Below are 26,481 nucleotides of genomic sequence, written 5' to 3' on the forward strand. Positions count from 1 at the left end.
GCATGCGCAAGCAGCTTGTGAAAAGCGCTTTATGCATAATCCAAGCCAGGTTTCTCTTAGCAGCTTCATTTTCACCAGCATATCACATACGTAGGAACGGTGCCGTAAGCCCTGGGAGAACTCTGTTCCCTGCTCTACTACATTCTCGGTAGCTATGAGTTCAATCTCATCTCAGCCGCTCTCCTCTGTGCAAAAGAAATAGTACTTCATTACTGGCAGGAATAAAATGCTTGAACGCTATAAGGAAGCCACAAAAAAACTTCAATAGTGTACGCTTGCTTTGTTAAGGACATCTAAAAGATGTTTCATGCTAAACTTAAACATATGGTTGTGCTTTGGAAAAAAAATCCGCTCGAGTCACAAGCCTGAACCTCGACATCCATCAAAGGTATGCATGTTAGCAGCCTGGCCTCAGCTTTCTGACAGTATATGTTCATATACAGTCATACAGGCTTTAGATTTGTAACGGTCTGCTAAGCATCACCGCGTACTCCTAACTGGGTCTGTCTGTCTTCAAAGCAGCAAAATTCTTGCTTTTATGAGAGACCAACAGAGTCAAAACCTTTACATCTCAAACTTTAATTCTCTCCAAAGCCTTCACCAGATATGTTCCCTCTTCCAGCTACGCTTTTGATAAAATACTTCTGTCCTTACGCAAGGTCCGCAGGAAAATGAGAACTCAGAACTCAGAAGCCCTCAAACCACCCCCACCAAGGTTCACTGTGGCTGCTTACTCTGCACTGTGGAACGATTTTCCATTTTCTTTTTCACTCCCCTGTCAGATGCTGAACACAATTTGAAAGCTACTGTATTAATCACGGCAGCCTGCTTGTTATTCGTATAGGATACTGGGCAGAATTATCATCATTTCAGTCAACATAACTTCAATTTTCCTACCTGTGCCCTATAGCTACGTGTTCATCCAGCCAGCACTCCAGCTTGCTCAGACAGGTGGGTCTGTAGGAGGCAAGTGAATTTAATTGCAAGGGTTGCCAGAAACAGAAGAGGTGTATTCTAAATCCCATGACTCTAGGCTGTTTCATGACTATTTGGAAGCTCGCAGCCGCGATCACGATGACTCTGTCTACTGTCCTTTTTAAACATCTTCTGCTTTGACTAATTTGATTAGGCTCATTCTTGGCTGGCTTTCCATCAATAAAACCCCGTTCAAAAGGTGGCCTCACCGCTTTTGCAGAATACAGCCTAAAAGAGAACATTAACAAAAGGAAAGGTAATATACAATGGAAATTTCAACAGAAATGTGTACTTTATGCTTAATACTCTTCACTCGTGTAACTTCTCCGACCATTTATTAACGCTTATTTTGTTTTAAACTACCTTCCTCCCAATGACAGCTTCAGCAACAGTAAGTCCTCCTCATACTCAACTATTTTAAGACTAATTATAAGCAAAAGTTGTAAGAGAATGTAGCTCTAGCAACAGAGTTGCACCTTCTTACACAAGGTCAAAGCTGGTCTTTTGTACTATAAGACAAACTCTGGTATAGTTAAATAACGACACAAAGCAAAGATATACTCCATAAAACATTAATATTTTAATGAAAAATCTTAGCTTCATGTTTCTATCCAAAGACACTCAAAACTAGTTTTTCTCCCCCCTTAATTTTGACCTATAATGGGACCAGTTTGGAGATATTTTTTTTTTTTTGTATTTTAGAACATTTTTTTTTAAAGATTAAACAACCAGGCTAGCAAAAAAGTACCCAATACATACTTTTCTTATATCAAACAAGCTAGTATTTCAATACAATGTAACTATACAGAATATATACATTACACATATGATCACAAAGCAAACACTACAGGCTCAGAACAGATTTGAAAAAACATGATATTCACATTGATTACAATAACTCTAAAAATGATTGTAACGTTGAAACGGCACTTAGTTTACAAAAAAAGTCACAAAAATATATATAGCCACCAAGAACTATGGTTCCTGAAAAATACTAATAGCCAGATAGTATTATATAAAATGTGAAGTGTATTTAAACATCGTATACATTAAAAAACAAAACCAAAACCAAAAAACAATTCTGTTAAGTCAATAAACATGCCAAGTAATCTAGCTGTGGCCAGCATCAACAAGAGAAGCTGTACTGTGGATGAGATGACGACTGGATATACGGCTGGTGACCGGAGACTGGCACAGTTAAGGGGGTTTCACTGTTACTAAAATGCACAAAGAAGCCCAACAATAATTTAATTCACATTTTTATCTCCAGCTTACTCTTTCCCTCTTCGGGGTTTCACCATAGGGCAGCACCTAGAGCGAAGGCACTGCAGGAACAGGGCAAAGAAGCTGTCCAAGAACTTTGTGTAGCCAGGGCTATAAGTCAGAATATCAAAAGCATGCATCAGCTAAACGAATGGTTAAACAAAATCACTCCTCTGGGGACTTCAGCCACACTCAGGAAGACTGTAGGTACAGTTGCCACACAGGCTGGCAGCACCACAAACTGATTCGGATTTTTTTCTATAAGTGCAACCAGATTTATAGTTGAGACCTGTGGGACACTGAATTACTGTGATAGCACACATTGAGTTAATAAAAACCCAGAGCAGTAAGTACTGTTGCATTAAAAAAATTCACATTTGTTTTTTTTATGGTACATTTCCTCAAATACTTTGAACTGATTCTGTTTCCCAGGGACCTCTGATGTGGCTGAGGCACCGTCCGGCCTTGAACCCTCTTATCTGCCATCGAGATGCTATGGAATTTATTATGTCCCTACCTGGAGATGAGAACCCTCCAAAACTGGGTTTCACCTTGCAAGCAAAACTCGAACGTAATTGATCTGAATGAAAATCAGCTATTTTCCACATTCTGATGGTGTGGAAGTTGCAATGGATCGAGGAGCAACAGGTGCTCCTACGTCTGCATTTTCTCCATCCCTGCAGGGTGCCCAAAGCTCCTGTTCTATTTGCATATAAAATGCTTCACGGTTCATCTCAGAGAGAGACCGGCAATAGTCTCAGTGCTCTCACATCCTGGGGCTGGAGGGGAACGCCAGCGACCAAGAAGCGACTGAAGCCCTCGTATAAAAACTTTAAACCATAGCTTAAAAACAATAAAATTTTATCCCGTAAGGGACATATAGGGATCATAGTCTTATAAAATATATTTGACTGCATTGGCAGCTATTACTTTTTAAAAAAGTTTAAATTCACACCTTTTAGACTCAAGATACATGTGAACCCAGAACCATTTTCAATAACCTAGTCTACTAATCTCTCAGTATGAGAGACTTATCTGCGAGCCTGACAACTGAACTCAAACGGCAGCAAGACAGACAAATCATCAGGAACACACATCTTTTTTAACGTGGTCTAAGAACAGTGACAAGCAGTTCTCGTGGGGAGCTTCATTTGCTGAATGGAAAGGCACCCCCATGGATTTCCAGGGGAGCTGTGCTATGTGTCTGCATCAAAAAAACCAAAACAAACCCTTACAACTTGGCCAAATCTCCCGCACAGCTAAAACATCGCTGCTTTTTCTCCCACTCTTTGCAGGGAAATAGAAAGCTTCTGAATTTTTCCCCCTCTCCCAAAACACCATGTTAAGTCAGAAAAAAAAATCTATCCCATCCTTTCCCATCAGACGTACTGCTCTATGCAATACACAACGAGTAAAGACCCTGCACAGACTCCGAGAATCCAGGTCCCTGGCATACGGCAGAACCTTGCTAGTTCTGTGGTAGTGAAGGCACTCTGCTTGCAAAATGAATGGGTGAGGAAAGGATTTTCCAGTGAGTGCAAAGATCGGTGCCACGTGGGAGAAGGAGATGCAAAAGCAAGGCATAAATCACTTTGTGAATGAATTTGGAGACTACTCGTTGACAAAGAAACTGCTGCAATGGGTCATACGTGTAGCTATGTGGAAGAAGTTCTGAACAACTTGTAAGGGCCACGAAGATGATGAAAGGACCAGAGCATCTGCCACACAGGCTGAGAGAGCTCAGACTGTTTTTCCTGGAGAAGAGAAGGCTTAGGGGGATCTTATCGATGCGTAAAACTACCAGACAGAAGGGTGCAAAGATGGAGCCAGACTTTTGGCAGTGGGCACAAACTGAAATCCAAGAAATTCCATCCAAACATACTAAAACCTTTTTTACGGTGAGGATGGTCAGACACAGGAACAGGTTTCCCAGAGAAGCTGGGGAGTCTTCATCTTTGCAGATATTCACAACCTGTTCTCCCTGACTCCGCTTTGAACATGGGGGTTGGACTAGATCACCTGCAGAGTCCCTTCCAGTCTCAACTATTCTGTGATTCCAAGATCCTTGTCAAGCGGAAATATAAATGCATACCAAATAATGGGGGTTTTTGAGGGGAAAAAAGAAAAAAGAGAAAAAAAAGAAAACATAGTCCAGAGTTCAAAACCCTCTGATAATGTCCTGAAGTAAATCTATGCATTAGGTTTAATCCCAAGTGTACTTTAAGGCAAGTTTCTTCTAGCTTAGTTAGACATCTAGCTTGCTCAATTTGGAATCTGAGTATCTAGCAACAGAGATTAAGATGTCCTATGTTTTCACACCTTTCTCGTGAATAACACCAGCATTTCAAAGAACTGAACACTTCCAGCAAGTTAGGGAGGATAAATAAAATGATATTTGTATTTAATCTGTGTTCAGTTCTATGGAGAAAAGAGATACTGACAAGAAACAATTACAAACAGGAAAATTAACCAGTAAACCCAAGCCTAAACCAATCAACCAAAAAAAATCCTCTAAGAACTCTATTGTTCCTGCAGTTGAATCAGACTGAAAAGTGAGAACTAAATAAGATGTTACACAGAGATTACAGGGTTGAAAAGATAATGTGTAACACAGTGCAATGAACAATGATGCCCCTGACTTGCCTTGTACCAAGGTGTTAACAGTTGATGATACTAATTTCTTTTCAAGGAAGAACAGATTAGAGCTATAAAGTATTTTTATCTTTTCCTCCCCCTTCTCTTTGGTATTCAGAAAGCAGTTAGCCTTCTGACACAACATTTTAAGTCTTAAAAATCCAATATGCAGATATGTCTATTCTGTATTTGCACATCTCCTCACCGATCAATCTGTTTAGCAAAATATCTAATGGGTGAAAATTATCAGATTCTAACAGAATCTGATAAAAACAGAAGATTTTTCTTCTAACAGAAGATTATGCTCACCTACATCTGACCACCTTTGATTATTACATCTGTACAGTCTGGAAACGTGCTTCTCTGTACGTACTTTTTACTACATGAATCACAAAGGATTCTCACATACCTGCGAAGTGGAGAAACACTTATCAGAAAAAAAGAAAATTATGTATTTGAGTTCAGTGTCATAGCCCTATAATTCAGGATAAAACTCAGCAAAAGGCATTGTCTTGTCTCACTGGCTTCTGAGTTACAGAAACCAGAAGTGGAAGAGAACTGGTCTTTAAATTCAGCCCGTCAACAGACACTGGACTAATTCACAGCACAGCATCCCAAAAAAAGAATTTCTCCTTCAAGCCCTTTTAAGAAGACTTACAGAGGCAGACATATAAGACTGAATTGTAGCAGAGAACTTCTTTGCAGCATGTTTCTAAAACACCCTTTGGATCTGGTGGAGAAACTTCATTCCAGTAACTTGGAAAGGACTTAAATCCCAACTGTTTTCGCTCTGTTTAACTAAAATGTGTGGCTTTTACCTAAAACACAGCGGAGTAAAATTGTTAAGGTCACTGAAACCCTTTAAGCTCTTTCCAAAGGGCAATAAACTTTTTTCCTTACAGAAGCTGGCTATTAGTAGAAACAACTCAGACCTACAGAGCATCAGAGCTGCCTAAGCTAACTGAATACAAATTGATCTTGCAATATAATACGACTTTTGTGTCTTCTGTTTCTTCAGGAGCAACCTTTCTCTATTGGTTTCATTTCCTCCTCATGTTTGCATAAAACAAATCCGGACAGAAAACAATTTAAAAAAAAACAAGATTCAAAACTAAGGGAGTATATCATGCCTTTGGAATACTAAGATCAAGTAATACCTACTCGCTCAGCATGTCATCTGTAGGCGATAGGCATCTGGTATCAAACACTGAGTTAACTTCAGAAGCAATAAAAAAAAAAAAAAAATCACAAACCTCCTAATGTATTTCCTAATTTAGGTTTCAAAGCAGTACTATAGCTCCAATAGCCTCGACAAAACAAGACTCTCTGCTCTGAAAATCCCACACCCTAAATTTGCAGCTTTTTCTAAATATGGAAAAATGAAATTGCAAATCTTTCGATTTATTGCTTACTTGAGCTGCTTACGTAGCTGGAGTAATGGCCTTTAATAAACCGAGTTGGCAAGGATTTAAAATGTTTTGAAACAGGAACAATTCATCATTGCTATATAGGCTTTTTGTAAACAACCCCCTCCTGGGTTAGAAAGTTGGCCTCTAAAGAGAATAAATTGCTTGTTTTGTCCAAAACAGACTAATAAAAATCTCAGAAACTATACGTGTATGTGCATAAACAAAAAAAAATGTGCAATAATACACAAGAGAGCTCATTTTTTCCCATCTGTAAACTCCCTCCAGCTAGCTTTTGGAGATTAGTAAAAATACAGTATATATGATAGGGGGAAGTGACCAGAACTGCAAACAATCTGGCCAGGATTTAAGATCTTCAGTTTGGGAAAAAAATTCATTTTCATACGTGGTTCCCATTCTACAGAAAGATACAGTCACGAGATATTTGTCAGGCTTGCACGGATAAATACTTTTCTATCATCCTCAATTCATTATGTGCCATTAGACTCTTCCACACCTAACCTTAGATGGGCAAATCTGGACAGGCTATTTGATCCAGCAGTTTCTAAAAGGACTGGAATATAAGAAGTAGGAATACCTGGCATGACATCACTTGCTTTGTCAAAACTGATTCATCTGAGATGAAAAGGGACAATGTGTTTTTAAAGACGTGTGTGACTGTTAGTTTCAAAAATGCTTACCATTTCCAAGACAAGGGCTACAGTAAGCGCTTTGAACAACAGCAGGCACAGAGATAGGAAGTGTCATATTTTTTTTATGCAGGAGATTAAAGCATCCACTCAAAACTACTCAAAACTGTTCAATAATGATTTCCAATGCATCCTTTTGTTTGTCATTTTAAAAAGGTTTCCTCTGATTTCTTTCCCTTAACCAGAGGGTCTGCAGAAGCAAAAGAAACTTAATGAGCTGCTCTAACTGTGGAAGAAGAAATAGTTAAAGTGATCTGAATCAGTTGTTCTTCTTTAGAAGTGTATCACAGCTTCCATGATGTTCGGACAAGATCTTATTGTGCATTCAGTCTTAAATATTTTCACAGAAGTGATCATTCAGTCATGAAAAATAACGTAACATCTGTTGCAGTTTTCTGTTTAAAGCGTAGCTTACAAAGTAAAAAGGGAAAATCTCCCCACTTTTGTTTAAAAAAATTAAATTAAAATGTACAGGACCAAACACAGGCACTTTCCAAAGAACAAAAATGAAACCAAACCATGAATTATTCAATAGTAATAGATGACAGCTCCGGTTTCGGAGGGTCACCTGCGGCTGCCTCAGCAGTGGCGTTAGTCTTTGGCTGCTCTGGCACATCTTCTTCCTTCTCTGCCAACCCACCCAGAGACCCCAAGGGGAAAGTGCTTTCACAATTCTGAGTTGACGACACCTGTGAAATGACAGGCATTTGGACAGAAGAGTTGCTTTCAAAGCCATGCTCCCCTAGCTCATACTGCCCGAGGGTCTCGTCTTGTTCCTGGTTTAAGTAGTCCGGTACTAGGAAGTCACTAGAAGAGGGGCAAAGGACAGAAGAGAAATGTCATTTCTCACACAAACACCAGCGATATCAGTTTCTTTGTATCAGTTACATCACACAAGCTACACACTGCATTGCACAGAGAACAAAGATATTCATTTCACATTGCTCTAAGATCATCACAGCGACATACTTCGCTAAGCACTGTAACCTGGTTCTCATTTAAACACACAGAGAATTTATTCAAATTTATTTCGCATTGTTTTGCATCCATATTTCCTACACAGCAACTTCTTATTATTTAGATTGTATCACCTTGACAAGAATGAAAGTTAATGTCTGGAACATCATATGGCACTGTAAACCTCAGTGAAAAAAGGGAGCACTCAACCTTTAAAAACAGAAACAAAAATGAGTTGAACCCTGGCAAAGATGTGGGCCTTTTCCACCACTGAGATAAGATCTACCCAAGAAACAGAAGCTCCTCTCAGAGTGGACAGGCTGTAAACAGAAGGATGAGGCGAGGAAGGAGGGGTTCTGCTGAAAGCACAAGGAGGCTGCCAACTACAGCGGTGTTTTCTGACGTGGACACGTATCACACTGCTGTGAAAAGGACAGGATTGCATTTCCTTCCCGTTTCAGCCCTGTCTGGACAACGGTTCTGTAACTTACTCTTACCAACTGATGGCTGAGTGTATCCAAAGAAAACCTACCCAACTCTCCAGCAGTATTTTCAGAGCACGAGCACATAAAGAAAATAAAATTTCTTGGCAGATTTTTAGCACCAGACATGTAAGTTTGCCCTTAAGGCAAGTGTATATATATTATATATATGCACATTTGTATGCTTTGGTTCCTCCTTGTAACAACCCATTTAAAAGCAGTCCTTTCCTTAATGACAGCAGCATTCACTGCGTCAAATCCAAATTCACAATCAACTACGCCAAACCTAGTGTCTGTAAACTCAAACTAAAGGAAGGCCTATAGACAACTAAAATCACATAAATCTGACTTCAATTTGACGACGGCAATAAAGTGCTTACCACAATCATGGCATCATCCCTTAGAGTTTTGGCACAAGTGCTAAGAACAAGGACTGCGTAAACCCACAGACATGAAGCACTTGCGCTTTTAAACAATATTCTGTTGGAAAAACAGTGACTGGCTTTCCTGGTTTGTTTTGCAATTTTTTCATCCTACATCACTTCTGAGATAACCAAACAGAACAACATGCTGAAATGTTTTGTAGGGGGAAAAGCACAATGTCTAGAAATCATGAGGGATGGTATCGTAGATGCCGTAACATTAACAATACATTTCTTTTGCATTGCTGAAGACAGATGACATACACACACCAAGCTGCACCCTCTCTATAGATTTAAGAGCTGTGAGATCTTATCTTCCTCCAGTTTCCCTCATCCACTTTCGTATTTTTCTATCTCAGACTCTGATGGTTACAAGCATTTATTTCAGTGTAAGAATACAGTACTAGTCTCACACCTCAGAACCCTTTTAACAGCCTTTAGTGAAGTGTATTTGTGAGATACAGCAAGTCTCTTGTGCCCTGATAAACAAGAAATGTCCATCTGGCCCTTACTATTTCAAACCCTATTAGTCTGATCATTTAGTAATATGTTAGCTAGAAAATGAAAAAAGAGAAGGTATGGAGTCATGCAATCTTTCCACAATATCCACCATCAAGCAAGCACTTAAAATGAAGCAATAAGTCTGCTCCCTATGTAAATGAACAGGCTATGTACGAGATTTTGAATAGCAAATCATTTACACAACTCCACAGATACTATAGTACAGCATGCTATGGCTTAACACCATTAGCCTGTCCACAGATGCCAGGGAAGAGAGAAATTAAGTAGCCCAGAAGCAGCTTCTGCTATCACTCGATTCTTCAGTGCCCTCCTATATAGCTTATGCGCTGTAAGACAGATCAGATACAACAGATAGTGGCACAAGAATGAATTTGACTGCAATTAGCTGGCAACCTGATGAGAGGCACAGCAGGCTGCCCTGAAAGCAGGAAAATATGATTTAGGTAAAAAAAAAAAAGAAAAAAAAAAAGAAAAAAAAAAAAAAAAGGCAAGTTTCCCTGTTAGGTTTTTGCTGTGCACCTCACCTGCTCTGGAAGTAGTTTGCTAGCTCTGACGCTTCATGGTTCAAGCTCCTCAGGTGAACGATTAAATTTCCAGAGTTGGTGAACATGGCGCCACATGTTTTGCACTCGTAAATCCGAGGCTTGCGGATAATATGCCGGGAAACCCGCATGTGGTGTTTATATTCCCCGAAGGAAGTGAAAGTGGCACTACATATCTGGCAGCGGAAACAGCGTTTACCTTCGTGCTTCAGGCGATGCATCTTGAGCGAGTAAGCTCGGGTGAACTTTTTCCCACAGCGGTCACACTGAAATGGTTTAATGCCTGCGGAAGAGAGAGCAAAAAAAAACCATTCACCTTTTGTAATGAGAGGTCACTGGCAAAATCCTTCCAGATTTCTAACAGCAGCTGTGGCCAGTCACTTTAGAAAGCAATTCTCTGGTTAACTTTAAGATGGCAGAAACAATTATCACAGAGCTACACCTTCTCAGAACCAACTGCCAATAAACTTCATAACAATGTGACCTGTCCGTAACGCTTACACGTCTTCTTCCCTTCAGTTTATAATTAACACAAGCCTCCACGGATTACACTAGGGTTAAGATCCTGAGCCACGGCCAAAAAGTATCCGATGCAGCAGTCATCTCAAACCGTCTTTGAACTCCTTTGATCTCGGGAGATTCTTGTGCCAGACTGGTTCCCAACAATGCAATTATCAGACTACCCTTAATTGCAATGTCTTTTTCTGGCTGCCTTTGGCCTCAGAGAAGTGTTCTGGCAGGGGGACTGTGTGCACAAGGATGTCCTTATAATGCAGCAGGAATGGTGATAAAAGGGTGAAGTAGCAGCCTTTATATCGCGTGGGAACCTTTCTATACAAGAATCTTCAGCAACTTGGCATGACAGACAGCTCTCTCAGACCCTTCAGGTTCATGCCTCTCATTTTTTTTCTTGTATTAATTTAGAAATTCTGTTACTAGTTCATTTTTCATTTATTACAGGCACTAATAAAACCCTAAAACATACGAGCTCTGCAACATGCTGCAGTGGCTGAGAGTACGGAATCGCACCCAAACAGAACTATTACAACATAAAAGACTGAATCACCAACAAGTTCAGATTTAATAAAAAGCCTGAACTCCAGAAAGTGTGGAAATCCAAACAAGAAGCCAAGAATCCAGAATATGGAGCTCTATTCATAAGAGGGCTGTCAAAGGATAAAAAAGGTTTTTTCAAAAGGCTGAATGTGCACCAGTCCAGGCTGTTAATTCCACGAGTCTTTCACTCTGCTTTCCTTATGTTCAAAGCAGGAGCTGAACTTTTAATTGGGGCTTTTATACAGAGAAAGCTGTAGTTAAGGTTACACCGAAACTCCTTGTTAAGCACGTGAAAACAAGTTAATATACTAGAATATTGTCTCATGGAGCTAAAACTTTTCAGGCTTTCGTACTGTCCAAGGGCATCTATTTCCTCTGATAGTCTGAGGAAAATCTCTTCAGCCATTTTGCTTATATGAAAACACTTTCAACATTTACAAGCTTTGAGAGTTTCTTCCGCATGCTAATTATGTTAAAACAGCTATTCACAGCTCGCCCAACTTTGCCCAGGGGTTGCCAGTCGACAGATCAGCCAGAGACGTTTTGCTGAAGCCCGTCTGCTGTCAGTTAAGACTTCAGCAACCAGCTTGGGATAATTTTGCACCCAATATGCCCACAAAGTTTGCTTTTTTAAGTATTTAATACAGATTATTACTGCTAGCCTAAACACAGTATGGTCATTGGAAGGGGCTGCCCAGGGAGGTGGTAGAGTCACCATCTCTGGAGGTGTTTAAGAAAAGACTGGACATGGCCCTTAGTGCCATGGTCTAGTTGCCATGGTGGTGTCAGGGCAATGGTTGGACTCGATGATCCCAGAGGGCTCTTCCAACCTGGTTGATTCTGTGATTCTGTGTGATTTTGCTTGAAGGAATTTGACAAGTAATCGCTGAAAAAATTACACCTTGACAATGGTGGTTGCTCTGCCCCCAAATGGTACAGCATCTGTCTGCAGGTAAGAGACAAGCTCAAACCAGGAGATGCTAAATCATTAGGCCTAGTGCTTAATTGCGATAACCCTTCACTATTCCCTTTATTCACTAAAATGTCAATGCTATTGCTGGATAATACTGACAAGCCTTAAAAAACACTGCGAGCAAAGACATTAGGAGTTCATACTTAAGGTAGAAATCAAAATGAACGCAACAGTTTGGGGATTGAGACTCAGGGGAGGCATTCAACAAACCTTTTGCTACCTGTACTATCTGTAGTAGCTAAATTGATTATCAAAGCAACTCAGTTGTCCTGCAATCCCTCCACAAATTCTGAGATCCAAAGGCATACAACATTCTTCAATGCAAGGACATAAGATAGATAATATTTTCTTATGGCTGCAAGTCTCCTCTAAAACACAGCAGACAACTACAACATGCAAGAGGAAAAATTTCAACCTTAATCACTTCTTTTATATAATAAAAAAGCCAAGCATACTTTATTTCATCTCAAATCTTTATCATGAAAATGACTTATTCTGATGAGTTTCAGGCAATCAGATTTTTTTTCAGTCCACACAAACGCTAATCATCCACGAGCAGAGCTATCAGTCAGATCTGATGTATCAAAATAAGTTTTCAATGAGACATACCTCTGCCCAATCTTTCTGAAATCAATTCTCAAGCACTCGGCAGGTGATTAACGTTTTATTATATTTGCTGCACAGTGAGCAAACCTCCATGAGCCTATAAATCAGGAATTATTGGAAACAGTAATGTTTCTTACCTGAGTGGATAAGCATGTGTTGTTTTAGGTTCTGAATGCGAGTGAACCGGACCCCGCAGGTTGGACACTGAAAAGGTCTGTCTGGACCATTTGGGCTGGGTCTCTCTGTGCTGCTGGTAGAAGGAGCAATGTAGAGTTGGTAGGGATACTGAGCGTTCTCCAAACTACAAAGAAAAAATTCACTGATTTACAAGCAAGCTAGAGGGAAAAAATAGGAAGCCTTGCCTGTGGAAATCTGAACCTGAACACATTTGTGTGAGAAGAACAAGACGGGCCTTTCACGTTGGTGTTGAGATCTGTATTTACATGGCAATCTGCCTCTCTAGCAAGGTGTCTGACCTGCTTCTGAAGTGTCGTGGTCGCTGACTTTGTACATCGGAACAAAACCAGAGAATAACCTCTGACTTCTGTTTCTTTGGGCAATGCTCTGCGCACCAGCTGAAAACTGAACTTTGTTTTCCAGGCGTGGGCATTTTCTCAAGCATATCGATGATTTACAATCAGCAAACAGTCCCTGAGGAAGAGTTTAAAGAACCGAGCAAATTGGAAAGCAAAGGAGTATTTTGCAGCTTCAGTGATATTTACAGATGAAATTAAAGCCAATTCATTTTCATTTCAATCCAAGTTCAATGAACAAACGTTTGTATCTACAAGTATATATTTCTAAGTTTAAAATATTAATCTAATTAATCAGTATTTGTTCCTTGTCTGATTCAATCGGCTCTATGAGAATAGCTCAAGCGCTGCATTTAAAAAACAGCACAAGGACTATAATAAAGGAACTATTTAACTTTCAAAGTAATTCATTAAAACTGACTAATTGCTCCTACACAGCCTCTAGCTGCAAACTGTTTAAGGGAACTACGGTGCTATAATCCAAGTCCTCTGGCAAGGAACTTGCTTCGCTAAAGGGCACAGTGAAATAAAAACAAATCTGCTGGTACAAACATAACAACAGGAGCTGGCACTTACCTGGGGTTCCCCTTTCCTGAGCATTAAGGTCTACACTTTTTGTCGGAATAGACATTTCAGCTTGCTCACAGCCTGATGGCAGATCAGATGTCACTGGCAGCAGGGAACTGCTCTAACCCTAAATATTTCATGGCCAGAACAACGTAATTTTAGTTTTACTAAACTTTAATGTCTGAAATGTATTGAGGAAGAAGTGCAACGATGTCTCTTGTCGCACAGGAGGACAAGAACTAGGATCAGCTCTTTAAAATCAATACCTTAACTGTCTTTATCTGCTCTGGAAATGGATGTCAACACAACTGTGAGAACTGGGTATCGGAATTCTGAGTACAATGATGGGTCTCAGTAGCAAAAGTTCCAGTTGTAAAGTTTATCTGGAGAGACAGAGCGCACCAGGTATCTCTCGATACACACAAGATAAAAAAGTTTCGGGCAGGTGTTTAGTTCAGTCTGTAAAACCCAGAATGATTTCTGGTCTCACATGGAACTGGAATAATATTTGCTCCGAGGCAGAAATTTTATTGCCCTTCACTTCTTTTTATACACAGTAGGGTCCTAGAGAGCCGTGGAAAAGATAGATGCTGACAGACTTGTTGATCTTTGCTAAAGGGAACATTTGCAAGAGGGAAATTACGAGATCGTATCCTGGGCCTGGCAGAGTATAGTTCACTGCCACTTACGGGTCTAAAATGGTCCTGCTCTTAGATGTACGTATGGATATATGTTCAAACTAGGGCAGAAATTAGGAGCCACAGCTCTCCTTTTGTGTTCAGCTTTCTCGGGCTAGCTCATCCTCAAAGCCTGTACTGGTGCCAGCTTCTCCGCAACTGAAACAGAAAGGAGAAGTGCTATGGGGACAACCTCTCAAGAAGACATTGAAAATAAAGTTTGGTTTTTTCCTACATAAGAACTTCATGATGAGAAAGGCTCGTTAAAGCAGATAAAATGGGAATCATGAGGCTCTCCAGTGACTGGCATGTCTTTTTCCATCCTCACACTGCAAGCAGGCTGAAATACCTATTGGTGACACAACCGTGGACCTTAGCACGACGACGAAATTACATTTGAAACACAATCATATTTTCTCTCCCCTGCTTCTTTTTTCTCATATATACTCAATTTTTCATGACTTGCAATTTGTGATAAATGTGGCATTTAACAGTTGAGATTCGTCTAACATCTCAGAGAATTTCTCTAACAGCTAGATAAAGAGATAGCTTTAAAATGTTTTCCCTGTAATGCTAAAATATTCTACTTGCTATTCTCTCTTCTTTTCACCAAGAGACTATATGCATATTTAACTATGTAGAACTAAACTCTGACAACGTGAATGCCAAAATGCTCAGTGAGCCTAGAAACGTTCCCTATTTGTAAATAACAATTATTTTAGAAAAGTGGAGGTTCTCATTATATTGGATCAGAGAGATCTTTTATAATTGAGCCTTTGCAACTCCTTTTTAAATGCAGCCGTGAACTGATACAGAGACTGACTGTTAAACCAGCCAAGGCTGAATTACAGATCTAGGCTAGACAATTGTATTGCAACCCAAATGTGAAATATCAGAGAAAGAATATAGCAGAATTCACTGTGAAACAGCAGTTTGAATATGTAACAGCTTCCTGTGTGCCTATTAAGCTGACAGCAATTACATGCAACCTGCTGTTTATGAAACACTGATTACAGAGGATGACCAATTAATGATGTTAATTATTTAATATAGAAACCCAAGGTATGAGACATCTTAAATTTTGAAATATTTATGATTGTTTCCACAGTGGTAAGGATGTCATATTGAAAGACCTTTAGATGGACTAGTCTTCTGCTTTGTTTTATGGCTAGAAATATAATATATACATACTCAAATATATATTTTTCAATATAAATTTGCATTGTCCACTCACAACTGATTTTGACATCTTGAGAATCTTTAGACTTCAACTAAAGGTGCGTTAAATGCACTGTCCCATCCTGACAGGCAGATACACGCATGCATGTGAAAGAAAACTTCTTAGGACTTGAAAGCACCATCTTATACATTTCACTGATTCAGAGAATAAGTATACTCTTGGCACTTTAATTCGAATTTATAAAATACATCATTTTGTAGAAAATTCCAGTTCTGGGGTCTAAAATTCTCATAAATTCCCATCACTATTAGTTCCTTTATTGTTATATAAACAATGTGCAAATTCTAGTTCATGTTGCTGATGCTTCTGTTACTCTGAGACTAATTATTTTCAAACTTGGGCGTAAACTAAGGCAAATATTCTTTCCTTCTCTGCATGCAAGAGATCTTTTAGAGGGAAGTTTCAGTGTGTTAAAAGGATTTTATATATTTCATATTTTCTATGCAGTTTGTCCTGAAGCTCTGCAATTTTATGGGAAATTTCTGAAATAATCCTCTGCTGAAAATATATATGCCGCTTGACTTCAGAATTGTAGCTTCAAAAACCTGGATTAGCTCTAATGCAACACGTGCTCCTACTATCAACTCAAACGCTAAGTGCTGGGTGTTATTTTTATACTGAGGTTTGTTAGCAGATAAGATAAAATCTCTGTCATACACAAAATCTTATCTAGGCAGTTATTTTCCCTTCAGATTTAATCTTAAAATGGGACAGGTTTTAGATGGAAGTGGCAGGGAAGATTTTACGAGCTATGAAAACGCAGCTCTTGATAGTTATCTCTGCAGGGAGTTTCACTTGACACAGTTTCTGGAACAACTCCCAAAGGCTCACGCTTCTTCCTCAGACCCACTTGTCTAACAAAACACTATGCAAATGCAAACCTCGTCAATACTTAAAAAATTTTGCTTAGCGAGGGAATAGCTGGTTATACAACGCACTTGACACATCCCACAAAAGCAAAGAAACAAAAGGCAAAGCAGTTGTGTGTACCCTTGTGTGCCACTCGCAGGTACATCACCTCGCTCTGACAGAACCACGGTACGTCTTTGACCAAACAGACCCATTTTAGTGCTGCCTTCTCTGCCAGCTTTCCCTTATAAGGGACTCCCTTAATAAATCACTCACCCCAGCACAGCAAAAGACCGCTAAATATTTACAGTAAGTGACACACAGCATCTCGGTAAGAAGCTACACGCAGAAAGTTTGGGAGAAAAGATTTCAGGCTGCTCTGCCTGTGGTTTATGGCAACAGCAATGTCTGGTGAAGCCAAGGCTGGGCACTCGGTTTTCATTTTGTTGCTTTTGTGGCTTTACGTCAGCTTTAGCATGCGTGCAACCTGTTTCACAGTAAAGATTTTTTTCTTGTTATTTATTAATAAAGAGCAGTGATGAAGAAACAGCAAAAACATGAATACATTTCTTCACCGGTGGAAACAGACAGGAAATGAAAAGCAACAAGTAAGCAAATTCTGACTTTCATCACCTACATTCTTCTAAAGCATCTGGTCCTTCAGGCACTGATCGTACTTTGACCAACACACGAACAACTAAACGTTCTGGGATTAAGGCTGGGTAGGTTAATTACAGCACAGCATTTGCTGCAGAACAGTTTGCACACTACATTGGTACATACCGATCATCATCATCTGCATGAGCGTTAGTGCCAGAGGTACTCTGGAGTGTGGGTAATCCCTCTGTAACTCCCTCATCTATTGAGCCTAGGCAAAGAAAAAAGGGCAATTTAATGCAAGTGTTCAAAAAGGGTTGGGGGGGCAGGTAAATACACATAAAGCTTGCTTTCCCAAATCTCTGAGAGACACTGCTTGCTGGGTGGTAAGATACTAAAATTGTCTTGGGAAAATCAGTTAGAAAACCCAGAAGCAACATGTTCCAGCTCAACTTCTCCTCTCCACAGGTTACCTAGTAAATGGACAACTCAATAAAGGGCAAATACTTGGCACACCTAGAAAATGGAAACAATCTATGTTAAATACAGCCAGAGTCTTCAAAACACATCCACTACTACCACTGTAAAGCAGAAATGTTACCTTCACCTAAAAGGGACTATTTAATCAATTTTCAAGACTTCTTGAGCAATAAAGTTCAATCTTGCTATGCTACATTGCTTTTGTAGCTGCTCTTGCTGCTATGGTAAAAATAATTGTGCTTTCTAAGAGAGTGGTACATGAGCAATCTGAATTTGGGAATCCTTCTCTAAAGCACGCTAGGAAAACCCAGTATCATTAGGTCTACAATGGCAAGTGTCAGAAAAAAATGGAAAAACAAAGAGAAGGAACAAAGACGTGGAAAGAGAAGCAGAAAATGTGCTTCTTTTGTCAAAAAGAATGAGAGTACTGTCTCCAAAAAAAAGGCTGTCCCTACAAAGGACAGTGTTCTACAAAACCTTACTGAAGTGAAAGATTATCATATTAACGCGACCCCATGTCATGGGGCCAGTGATGAGAGGCAACTGGCATCTCTTGCAGTTTCAAAATAACACTAGTAGAATCAAAATTTATAATTTTGTTACAAGCTGACAAAATATGTTTGGGAAATTCAGCAACTATGCGACCTATAACGTTACAAAAGTTAATCCCGTTTTGATTTATCCTTCTTTCTCATTAAATACTTAACGGAAAGTCTACTGAAAAATAAGCCCAATTGCTCTTAGGTTTAATTTTATGCCTTCACCTCTCAAATGGAAACAGTGTTAATGAGTTATGAAAGTATCTTCTCAGACATAGCTATTGTTGTAACCTTAATGACTTATTTATCAAGGCTCTGCTTCACGTCTCCTTCCATATTATTAAGCACTTCCAAATATAACAAATTGCAAATGAACAATTCTTGAAAGTGCCCAAAGAGTGAATAAGAGCTTTTTGCAGTATCAGAGAGGCAGGAATGCTTTTATAAATGCACTATAAAACACTGAGATAAATATATGCAATTATACAAGGAAAATATGGTCGGGGGAGAGAAAGCTGTACTTTAACATATCTTGCTGCCTCCATTTACTGTTCTTATACTATTGCATAAGGAAATAAATCTTTGGGAGGTAAAAAGTGCTTTCTAGCTACAAAACGTGCCTTATCATATATTAGGTACATGTGAACTGTGTTAAAAAGTAAAAGCACTGTTTCTCTTTATAGCAAAATGGGAATAAAAACCATTATGAGGATAGTTGTTAATGTTATGCAAAGACCACTAAATATTAATTCAAACATATCCAAGGACAGATTTGGGGCTAGCACGTTTTTTTTTCTCTCTGGAGCCATTTTAAGGAAGAACATGCTGTACTAATATCCTCCCTAAAAGACATTTAAGTTAAACATTATAATCGCTAAAGCCTAAGATCCTCAGCCCCACGCCGTACCAATGGTCAGGTACGTGACCTCAGTGGTACAAAACCTAGAACAGGAAATACAACATGGAAAATTTCCCCCAAAACATCACGTGGCTTGAAAACAGACAGCTTTTGAAGACGGATGTGCAAAGTTGCTTGTTAACAGAAATAATTTCAGGAAACTGGCTAAAGCAGGAACAGAATTCAGTGCAGTGCCTGGCTACTGGAGTATGTTTTGAGGTATCTTTTGTTTAATACTAAGACTCTCTTAGAAAAAAGACTTTATAGCATGCAGTGGCACCTCTCTCTCTACAATTCAGTCCTAGTCTCGTGTTCTCGTGTCTCCAGTCATTCAAGCCACTTCTGACTACGCAATTTTTCTGGTATTTCTAACTCCAAGAGATATCCTCTGAAAATTTCTGTAGATCATATGCTACTCACTTGTAATCTAGAGTTTACACCCAGTTTGTTCTTTTAAGCTGCTTGGGTATGATATTTATAGTTGATAAAACTCCCTCTTTTCACTTAATATGCTATTTTTAACTTTCCCTAATCATTATTTCCACTTGTTTATTTTGTCTGTGATGGTACCATTACGTTGACAAAATAATTTGTGTATCTTATCACATGGCCCTGGCAAGGCCTTTCCGAAGTTCCTACTACAACGAGTTAAAAACTGAGTCAAACTAAACCTGTTCTTGAACAAGGACCACTTTTCCTGGAGACTACCCAGCAAACACATTGTTTCTTTTCATTTTTATTCCACGCACTATTTTGGCAAACTACATTTAAAGATTTAAACTGACATTAAGTCTGCTTCTCAGAAAAGGTAAACAGCCTTGTCTCCAGTAAATAAAACATTTTCATTTGGAAAAAGCATTACTGATCTAAAATATAAATACATGAGCTACAGAAACCCCTGAATAAAAACAACAACATAAAATCTCGAAGGATGGGATAAATGGAAAATATTTTCATTTCTTTTTAGTGAGTATTACCTGAATAGTTTAAAAACACTGATTATATATTGCAGTCCTGGAATGGTCAGACTGATCTAACACACGCTTTCTTCAGAGAAGGCACAGTGTTAACAAATAATGCAGGCTACTAGACTACATTTATTTACTTCGTTGTAGTTTGTTTATTTAATTAACTGAAGCAGGCTTTCATGTATACATTACTCGAATGAAGCAGACCAGTACATTTGCCATTCTTACGGTCTTCAAACAAAACAGGCTTTATTAAAAATCTTTCAGTAAACAAACTCTACTGAGCACGGGTCAAGCCACTTAACTGAAAGCAAAACAGCTTACTTAGGCAAAAATTTGGTAATCAAACTAGAAATATTGCAAAACCCCTATCTTCTGACTGACTAAAAGCCATTCAATGTGTGCTGCGCTAAGAGGAAAAAAAGGATTGCTACAGTAACATTAAGTATTAGCTATTAATAAACAACAGCCTGCTAGAAGAACCCAAAACCGGCTTCAAATTGTCTTTCATGGAAAAAAAGGTTTCTCTCAGCAATTGGCAGTATTTGAAGAAGCAACTTGAGAACCAAATCCCACAGAAATGGAAAGATTCTCAATATTATGACTGTGTGGTTTTGTTTCTGTCTGGGGCATTAAGATGACTGTGTTCCACCACTTACTTTGCAAATCTTCTTACAAAGGCGCTCTCTCATGATTATACAAGATTTTATGTCTGATGCACAGTATCATTCCATCCCTCTGTGGCTACAAATCTTTCAGATTTGCTGTTGCAGCTCAGCTGAGATCATGTCTTTTGACACTACTGAAAACACAACTGTTTTCCCCCGTCAAACAACCAGAGGTAAAAAGGGGTTATCAATCTCTCCCGAATAAGGAGGTCTACCAACAGGCTTACCTTTCTTACCTGCTTCTGCAAAGTTATTTAAAGAGCTCCAAGTCCCGTCCCCCCAGCAGGGTTTATATGTAAAATTTCATAAAACAGGAAACAAAACGCAATTTCACAAAAGTAAAGCATGAAAAAACACGAAGCAGGTTTCCTCCAACAAAATCACAAGTGCACACATGCCTATTTGTACATACACCTAACCCCAGGAATGGTCATACCTATAGAGGAAGACTGCGGGCTGATCAGGAGATCTTCCTGCACTTGCTCACTTCCTGGGACCGTCTGTTGATCGCTCAGAGAGCTCTGGGATGCGCTAACGGGCTGCGATACTTCCTCGTGAACCTCCTCATCACTTAGCCTTTCCACTTTGACGCGCACGTCTTCCTCGATCACGAGGGGAGAACTGGCTTTTGTGCTCTCACAAGTCACGTAATCTGCAATTCTTCTGTTGGACTCGGAGGGCCCAGGCATTTCCAAAGTCCTAGAGTTCTCCGCCTGCTTCACCTTCTCAGACTGAAGCCTTCGATCAATTCCAAAAGGAAAAGTCCAAGGGAAAGCTAAGGACGAGTCCACGGGCTGATTTCTGGACTCTGGGTAAGAAGTTGAAGGATTCAGCACTTGGGGGGAACTCGTTTGTGTGTTACACTTAAGGGGGCTCTCGGGAGACATAACGATGTAGCTTTTGCGCTTTCTTCGTGACTCTCGGCAAACGGGAATGGTTCTTTCCACCACGCTGCACTCCGAAGAAACCGGAGAAAGGCTGCCGTCCCGAGAAGTAAAATTGCAGTTTGCGTTGTTCTCCTGTCCTGCATCCAGCACCTTCTCCTGCTGGCTGTTGGGCGTGTTCCATAAAATGCTGGACTTCATGAATTCCGAGCAGGTGCTAGCAACGCTGAACATCTGCATGTAGCTGGCTGCAGCCAACACATCAATAATGTTCTCTGTATTAATAGATAGTGTTGCTGTGTAAGCATATTCCAGAAGAGGTATGAAACCAGTCACTGTCACGTGGTGCAGGTCTAACACGCTCTTGCTCTCGTCTTCTGCTTGGCCGACGAGCTTGGAACGGAAGAAGTCGCTGCAGGCTGCCAAAACCACCTTGTGCGCCCTGAAGATTTTGTCCTGGACGCGGATGGTGATATCACAAAAATGTCCATCGTTGCGGAGCATGTTCAGCTTTCCCAGCATCTCCTGACTGTGAGCAGGGGAATTATGAGTGAATGTTTTAACACCCATTTTTTCACCTTTCTGCTAGCGTTCTTTCCACATACGACAGATCACAGGTATCCTAAAACAAAGAGGAAAACTGTCATTTTCATCTGAAAGCAGAAGTGAAGTGGCTTCACGATTATAAAACTCTCTATGATCAGCAGCATTCTCTAGGGTCAGGTTTTTCTAGGATCCAGACCGTGCAATCCTACAGAAGTGCAATTACCTACTTGTAATTTTCAAAAACACAGATCAAATTATGTGCAATCTACCACTAATATCATCTTCCACGTTTCTGCTACAGCCCACTCAAACCAAATTCCTAACACAGTTTAGAGAAAAACAAATGTTTGTAATACTAGAAAGAAAGCATTTTTGAAACTATCATCTGTGTAAAAAACCTGTATTTTTATTTCCTGGGCTCAGGAAACTATTGCTTATGGTTCTTAAATCTGACAGACTTTGTCAAATGTTTCCTTTAAGTGGAAAAGACATTAGCTTGGGTCCACTTACAAGCGAGCAGGAGCAAGCAAATCTCCCAGAGAAGGTATTTAATACCAGAAAAGCTTTAGAGAAACTACAGCAGAGGATGGAGTTCAAGGTAGTAAACATAAAATAACAGTTGCCAATAGCTCTGATTTCCTGCTGTAGTGCAGGTACTGATTGCCTAAAGCTGCTTTTAATAAATAGTTTGGGACCAGGATGAGAAGTTATTGAAAAGCCCTGCAAAAACACAACGGATTATAAACCTCAAAGGGAAGCTTAGGTTTAAATCAAATACACACAAATTGATTTTATATATGTGATAAATAATACAAGGAGGGTGACTTCTTTCTTCTGAAAAATCAAAACTGCCTTCTTGGGGGCCAATTATCTTCTATGTGTGGGAGCAAATGCATGTTTGTTGTGCAAGGTCCTGAAGGAGTAGAAGGGACTGTATGCCCCATGCTGTCTGCAGGTTTTAAGGCTGCAGCAGTAACTGAGAACTAAATGTCTCTGATTTGAGGAGGATGAAGCTGATCCACTGATCCCTCTGTAATATACCGGGGAAAGATGCTTTGCCAAGCTAGGTGCAATATACCCAGACATGGTGAACTGCTGTGGCCACCAAGGCCCTGTCCCTACTTGCAGAGAGCGGAGCATCTCCGAACAAGGAAAACGAGTTCCTGGGTTTTCTCCAATTATTTCTGAGTTATTTCACTGTAAAGGAAACATAAGCCACTACGTTTCACCTTCTTAAGGCCTCCCATCAAGCTTCCATGAAAAGTCCACTGTGTTCCACATGACTCACACAATCAACAGGATATAGAAATATCATCTCAGTAAAGTTGGTGGTTAAACATCAACAACATAATTGGATGTGATTATTTCCTGGAGTCAGCCAGCTTCTTCTTATCATCCTTCTCTCAAATCTCACCAGTCCTAGCACATAATTAAATGGCAGCTGTCAGAGCCTACCTTGTTCTACAGACATTTACACTTGGCTTCTTCTTGTTCCTACAATTTCACTTTCCATACTGCAAACCCTTTCAGACAGAGGAAAAACATCTACTCGAGAGAACATATTAACTAACGCTTAACAATATATATGAAGTCTGAGTGAAACTATAAGGGCCGTTTGGATTCAAAATGAAATTTCACACTACTGTAGAGGAAGAAGTTAAGCACAAGCAAAACACTCCAAGAGGCATCTGAAGATCCAGACTGTTTGTTCTCCAGCATGAATCAAATGAAAAGCATATTTAATTGATCTCAGACCAAAACACTACAGTAAAATCTTGTAACAGCACATTCTAAAATGGCCTTGGGATACCCTTCCTTCTGAATTCCCAGTCGCTGCAGCAGTTCCTTGGCACATCAGAAGGCCAGAAGTACTTCTGTTCAGCAACTGACTACAAAAAGAATAATATATTTGCAAGGACTGTCAACGGTATATCTGGTATTTGGAAACAGTACCGATACATAATTATACACAAGGAGGAAAATCTAAGCAAGCAATACTCCCAACTCTTATACACCCAGAAGACTAACCCATTTTCCTTCTCTGTTCATCTGGATGAGTAATGCTCACCCCTCCAGTCTGAGTGTAAGAGCTCAATTCTGCTACCCCGCTCCGAACCATTCCTTGTCTTCCCCCTTCCTGCCCGCCTCTCCCCTCTTCTGGCTTCCTTTCCCCTTCTCCTTTCATCTTTTGCTTCCTTGACCTTGATCTGGTTACAGAACTTAAAATAAAATAGCGGAAGTCGGTGATGTGCAATAAATTGATTTAAATTTATTACAGGAGCGGCGTGCCTGCCATGAATGTGGGATATTGCTCTAAGTCACTTCTGTAAAACGACCTTCCCCCTCATTGCACTGACACCATTCAAACAAGTGGCTCCTACACAGGCTTCAGCGTGGACAAAGGACGTACGCACACGCATGCTATTTTCAGAAAAATCAAAAGGGTTGGGCTGAGGAGGGGGAAAAATATCAGTTCTTTACAGTTAATGAGGTAGTAAAATATTTTTAGAAGGCAATTTAAACAATATGAAAATATTTTCCACATGAAAAGATGAGCGTGCTAAAGCTCAGCCAGGTTATAAAACAGTTTGATTCTCTTTGTTAATCTTTTGGTGGCATAGGGCACTTTTATAGCTGCACTAAGTCACAGTGATGAAAGGGCTGCAACATTCCGACTTCACCTCAAGCCTAGCACCTCTGGATCGTCACCATTTCAAAATGACATTTTGTCATGTCTTATTACTGACTATTATTAGACAGCCCACGACAGCAGTTGTTAGACCAGAAGGTATGGGGTGCTACATTCAGGAGTGATTAAAGAACCATAAACTAGAACTAAATATACACAGTACCTTGGGAGTGCCTGGGGTGGGGAGATCAAGGTGCACGCATAAACTACGTAATAAGTGGGTTGGAGCTGGAAAAGTTGTTCTTCATCTTCAAGCCACAAACCACCAGCGATTCTCTAAGCAGGGACTGGGGTTGGTATCGAAGAAATAGTGGCTTGCTTCTCCTCCCCAGCCGCTGGCTGCATGGCTTCCTCCTCCCCACAATCCCCACGCACACGCTTATACCCTGGCCCACAACACATTAGAGAATGTCAAAGTTCAAGAGAAACACGGTGAAATTTAAAGACATTTTTGAAAGTTTAAAAAAATATTCTCCGGGGGACACTTCAGCCCGCAGCAGAGCTGTATTTAACTTTAGAGTTGGAGAGAATGGTTATTGCAGCATGTGCTCCTGTGCTGGAAACATGTGGGGATTCAGCACCTTGCCAAAGCACAGATCCCCAGACAAGGTGAGAATTCAAAAGCGAGCACTTCAGGACTTCCAGGGCGAGGAGAATTTTCTCTGCTATTAGCTGAAAGCAGCCTGAAGTGCTACCGTACCAAAGACTTTGTACAATTCATTTGAAAATGAGTTTGGTTTATTTTTTTTAATCCTACAACCACTCATGTAGACCTGACCTTTACGTAGTTCAAAGTAACTTAGCTCATTCTTACTGTTTCAAGGCTACTGAAAAACAAGTTTTAGCAACAGTTACCAATTCACATACCACTGTTTTGGGACAATGATTAAACACAGGTCAAGTTTCTCTGCTTAGAAACAGTAAACGTGTGGAAGCTACATTATGCTGTGTAAATGGAAAAGAAACTAGCAGAACTGAAAAATATTGCTTATGTGACCTGCCTGCTTCCAGGTAGCCAGAAGTTAGCTGCTTATTCACCTCCAGCCTAACCTTATGGCTCAAATAATTGGTTTTGAAAGATGGTACCTATAATAATCTTGTATTTTTCTTCGGAAGAGTCAGTGAAGTAAACTCAGAGCTGTTCACATTCAGTTTCTCACTTAGCTACATTATTTTACAACAGAAGTGAATAACTTTTTAGCACCACAAAACTACCACCCCACCTCTAACCTCTGTATCCTGACCCGTGGCAACTTACAAAGTATCATGAAAATACTAATTTTTCTGAATACTAAAACCAAACAGACTTCAGATACATAAATGCCACGTTGGCTTCAGTGCCCAGAAAGCTTAGGAAATTCCCACCCTCGTGCTCTCTGATCCCTTGAGTACACTCATTCAGCCATGAGGCCATGGTGCAAATCAGATCACTCGTTATCTTTTTTTGAAATTTATTTTTAACCCAGACCACTTCTTGGGCACTGGTTACAGCACCAGCCCATAAACAGCGGCAGCAGCACAGGGACAGACAAATCTACAGGGATAAATGTGAGACCTGGACCACCTTATCTCTGTCAGCTTCTCACTGTGCTACGTAGGTACCAGCACCCCTTGTGCCCTCAAACTAACTGATTAGTATAATTAAGTTTTTAATTGAATTAGAACGACTGCTCTTAGTGTGTACTTAACTTCAAGTTTGCTATTTCTATTTCAGACTTGAAGCACTTGTGTATCTAAACACGCATCTGCTTCCCCCAACACCAGCTGGCCTAATAAAAGGTACTATCTCCCGCTACAA

The 26,481-nt window shown here is 40.0% G+C and overlaps 1 protein-coding gene across 3 annotated transcripts in view; it reads right to left on the minus strand.

Annotated features, from left to right (window-relative positions):
• Positions 1–1,533: 1,533 nt before the first annotated feature.
• ZBTB44 (zinc finger and BTB domain containing 44) overlaps positions 1,534–26,481 on the minus strand; it is a 38,398-nt gene continuing 13,450 nt past the window's right edge. Inside the window, exons 2-6 of one of the 3 annotated variants that reach the window (XM_068418332.1) lie at positions 21,001–22,070; positions 17,198–17,282; positions 12,686–12,798; positions 9,896–10,196; positions 1,534–7,795 (exon numbers count right to left, since the gene is read on the minus strand). In XM_068418332.1, coding sequence (XP_068274433.1) covers positions 7,513–7,795; positions 9,896–10,196; positions 12,686–12,798; positions 17,198–17,282; positions 21,001–22,018 — 1,800 coding nt within the window. In that variant the 5' untranslated portion in view covers positions 22,019–22,070 and the 3' untranslated portion in view covers positions 1,534–7,512. Of the gene's footprint in view, positions 7,796–9,895; positions 10,197–12,685; positions 12,850–17,197; positions 17,283–21,000; positions 22,071–26,481 lie in introns of all 3 variants that reach the window. The other 2 variants (XM_068418331.1, XM_068418333.1) reach the window with 2 other exon arrangements.

Source organism: Nyctibius grandis, chromosome 25, assembly GCF_013368605.1.
Source record: "Nyctibius grandis isolate bNycGra1 chromosome 25, bNycGra1.pri, whole genome shotgun sequence".
In the NCBI taxonomy this organism is placed as follows: domain Eukaryota; kingdom Metazoa; phylum Chordata; class Aves; order Nyctibiiformes; family Nyctibiidae; genus Nyctibius; species Nyctibius grandis.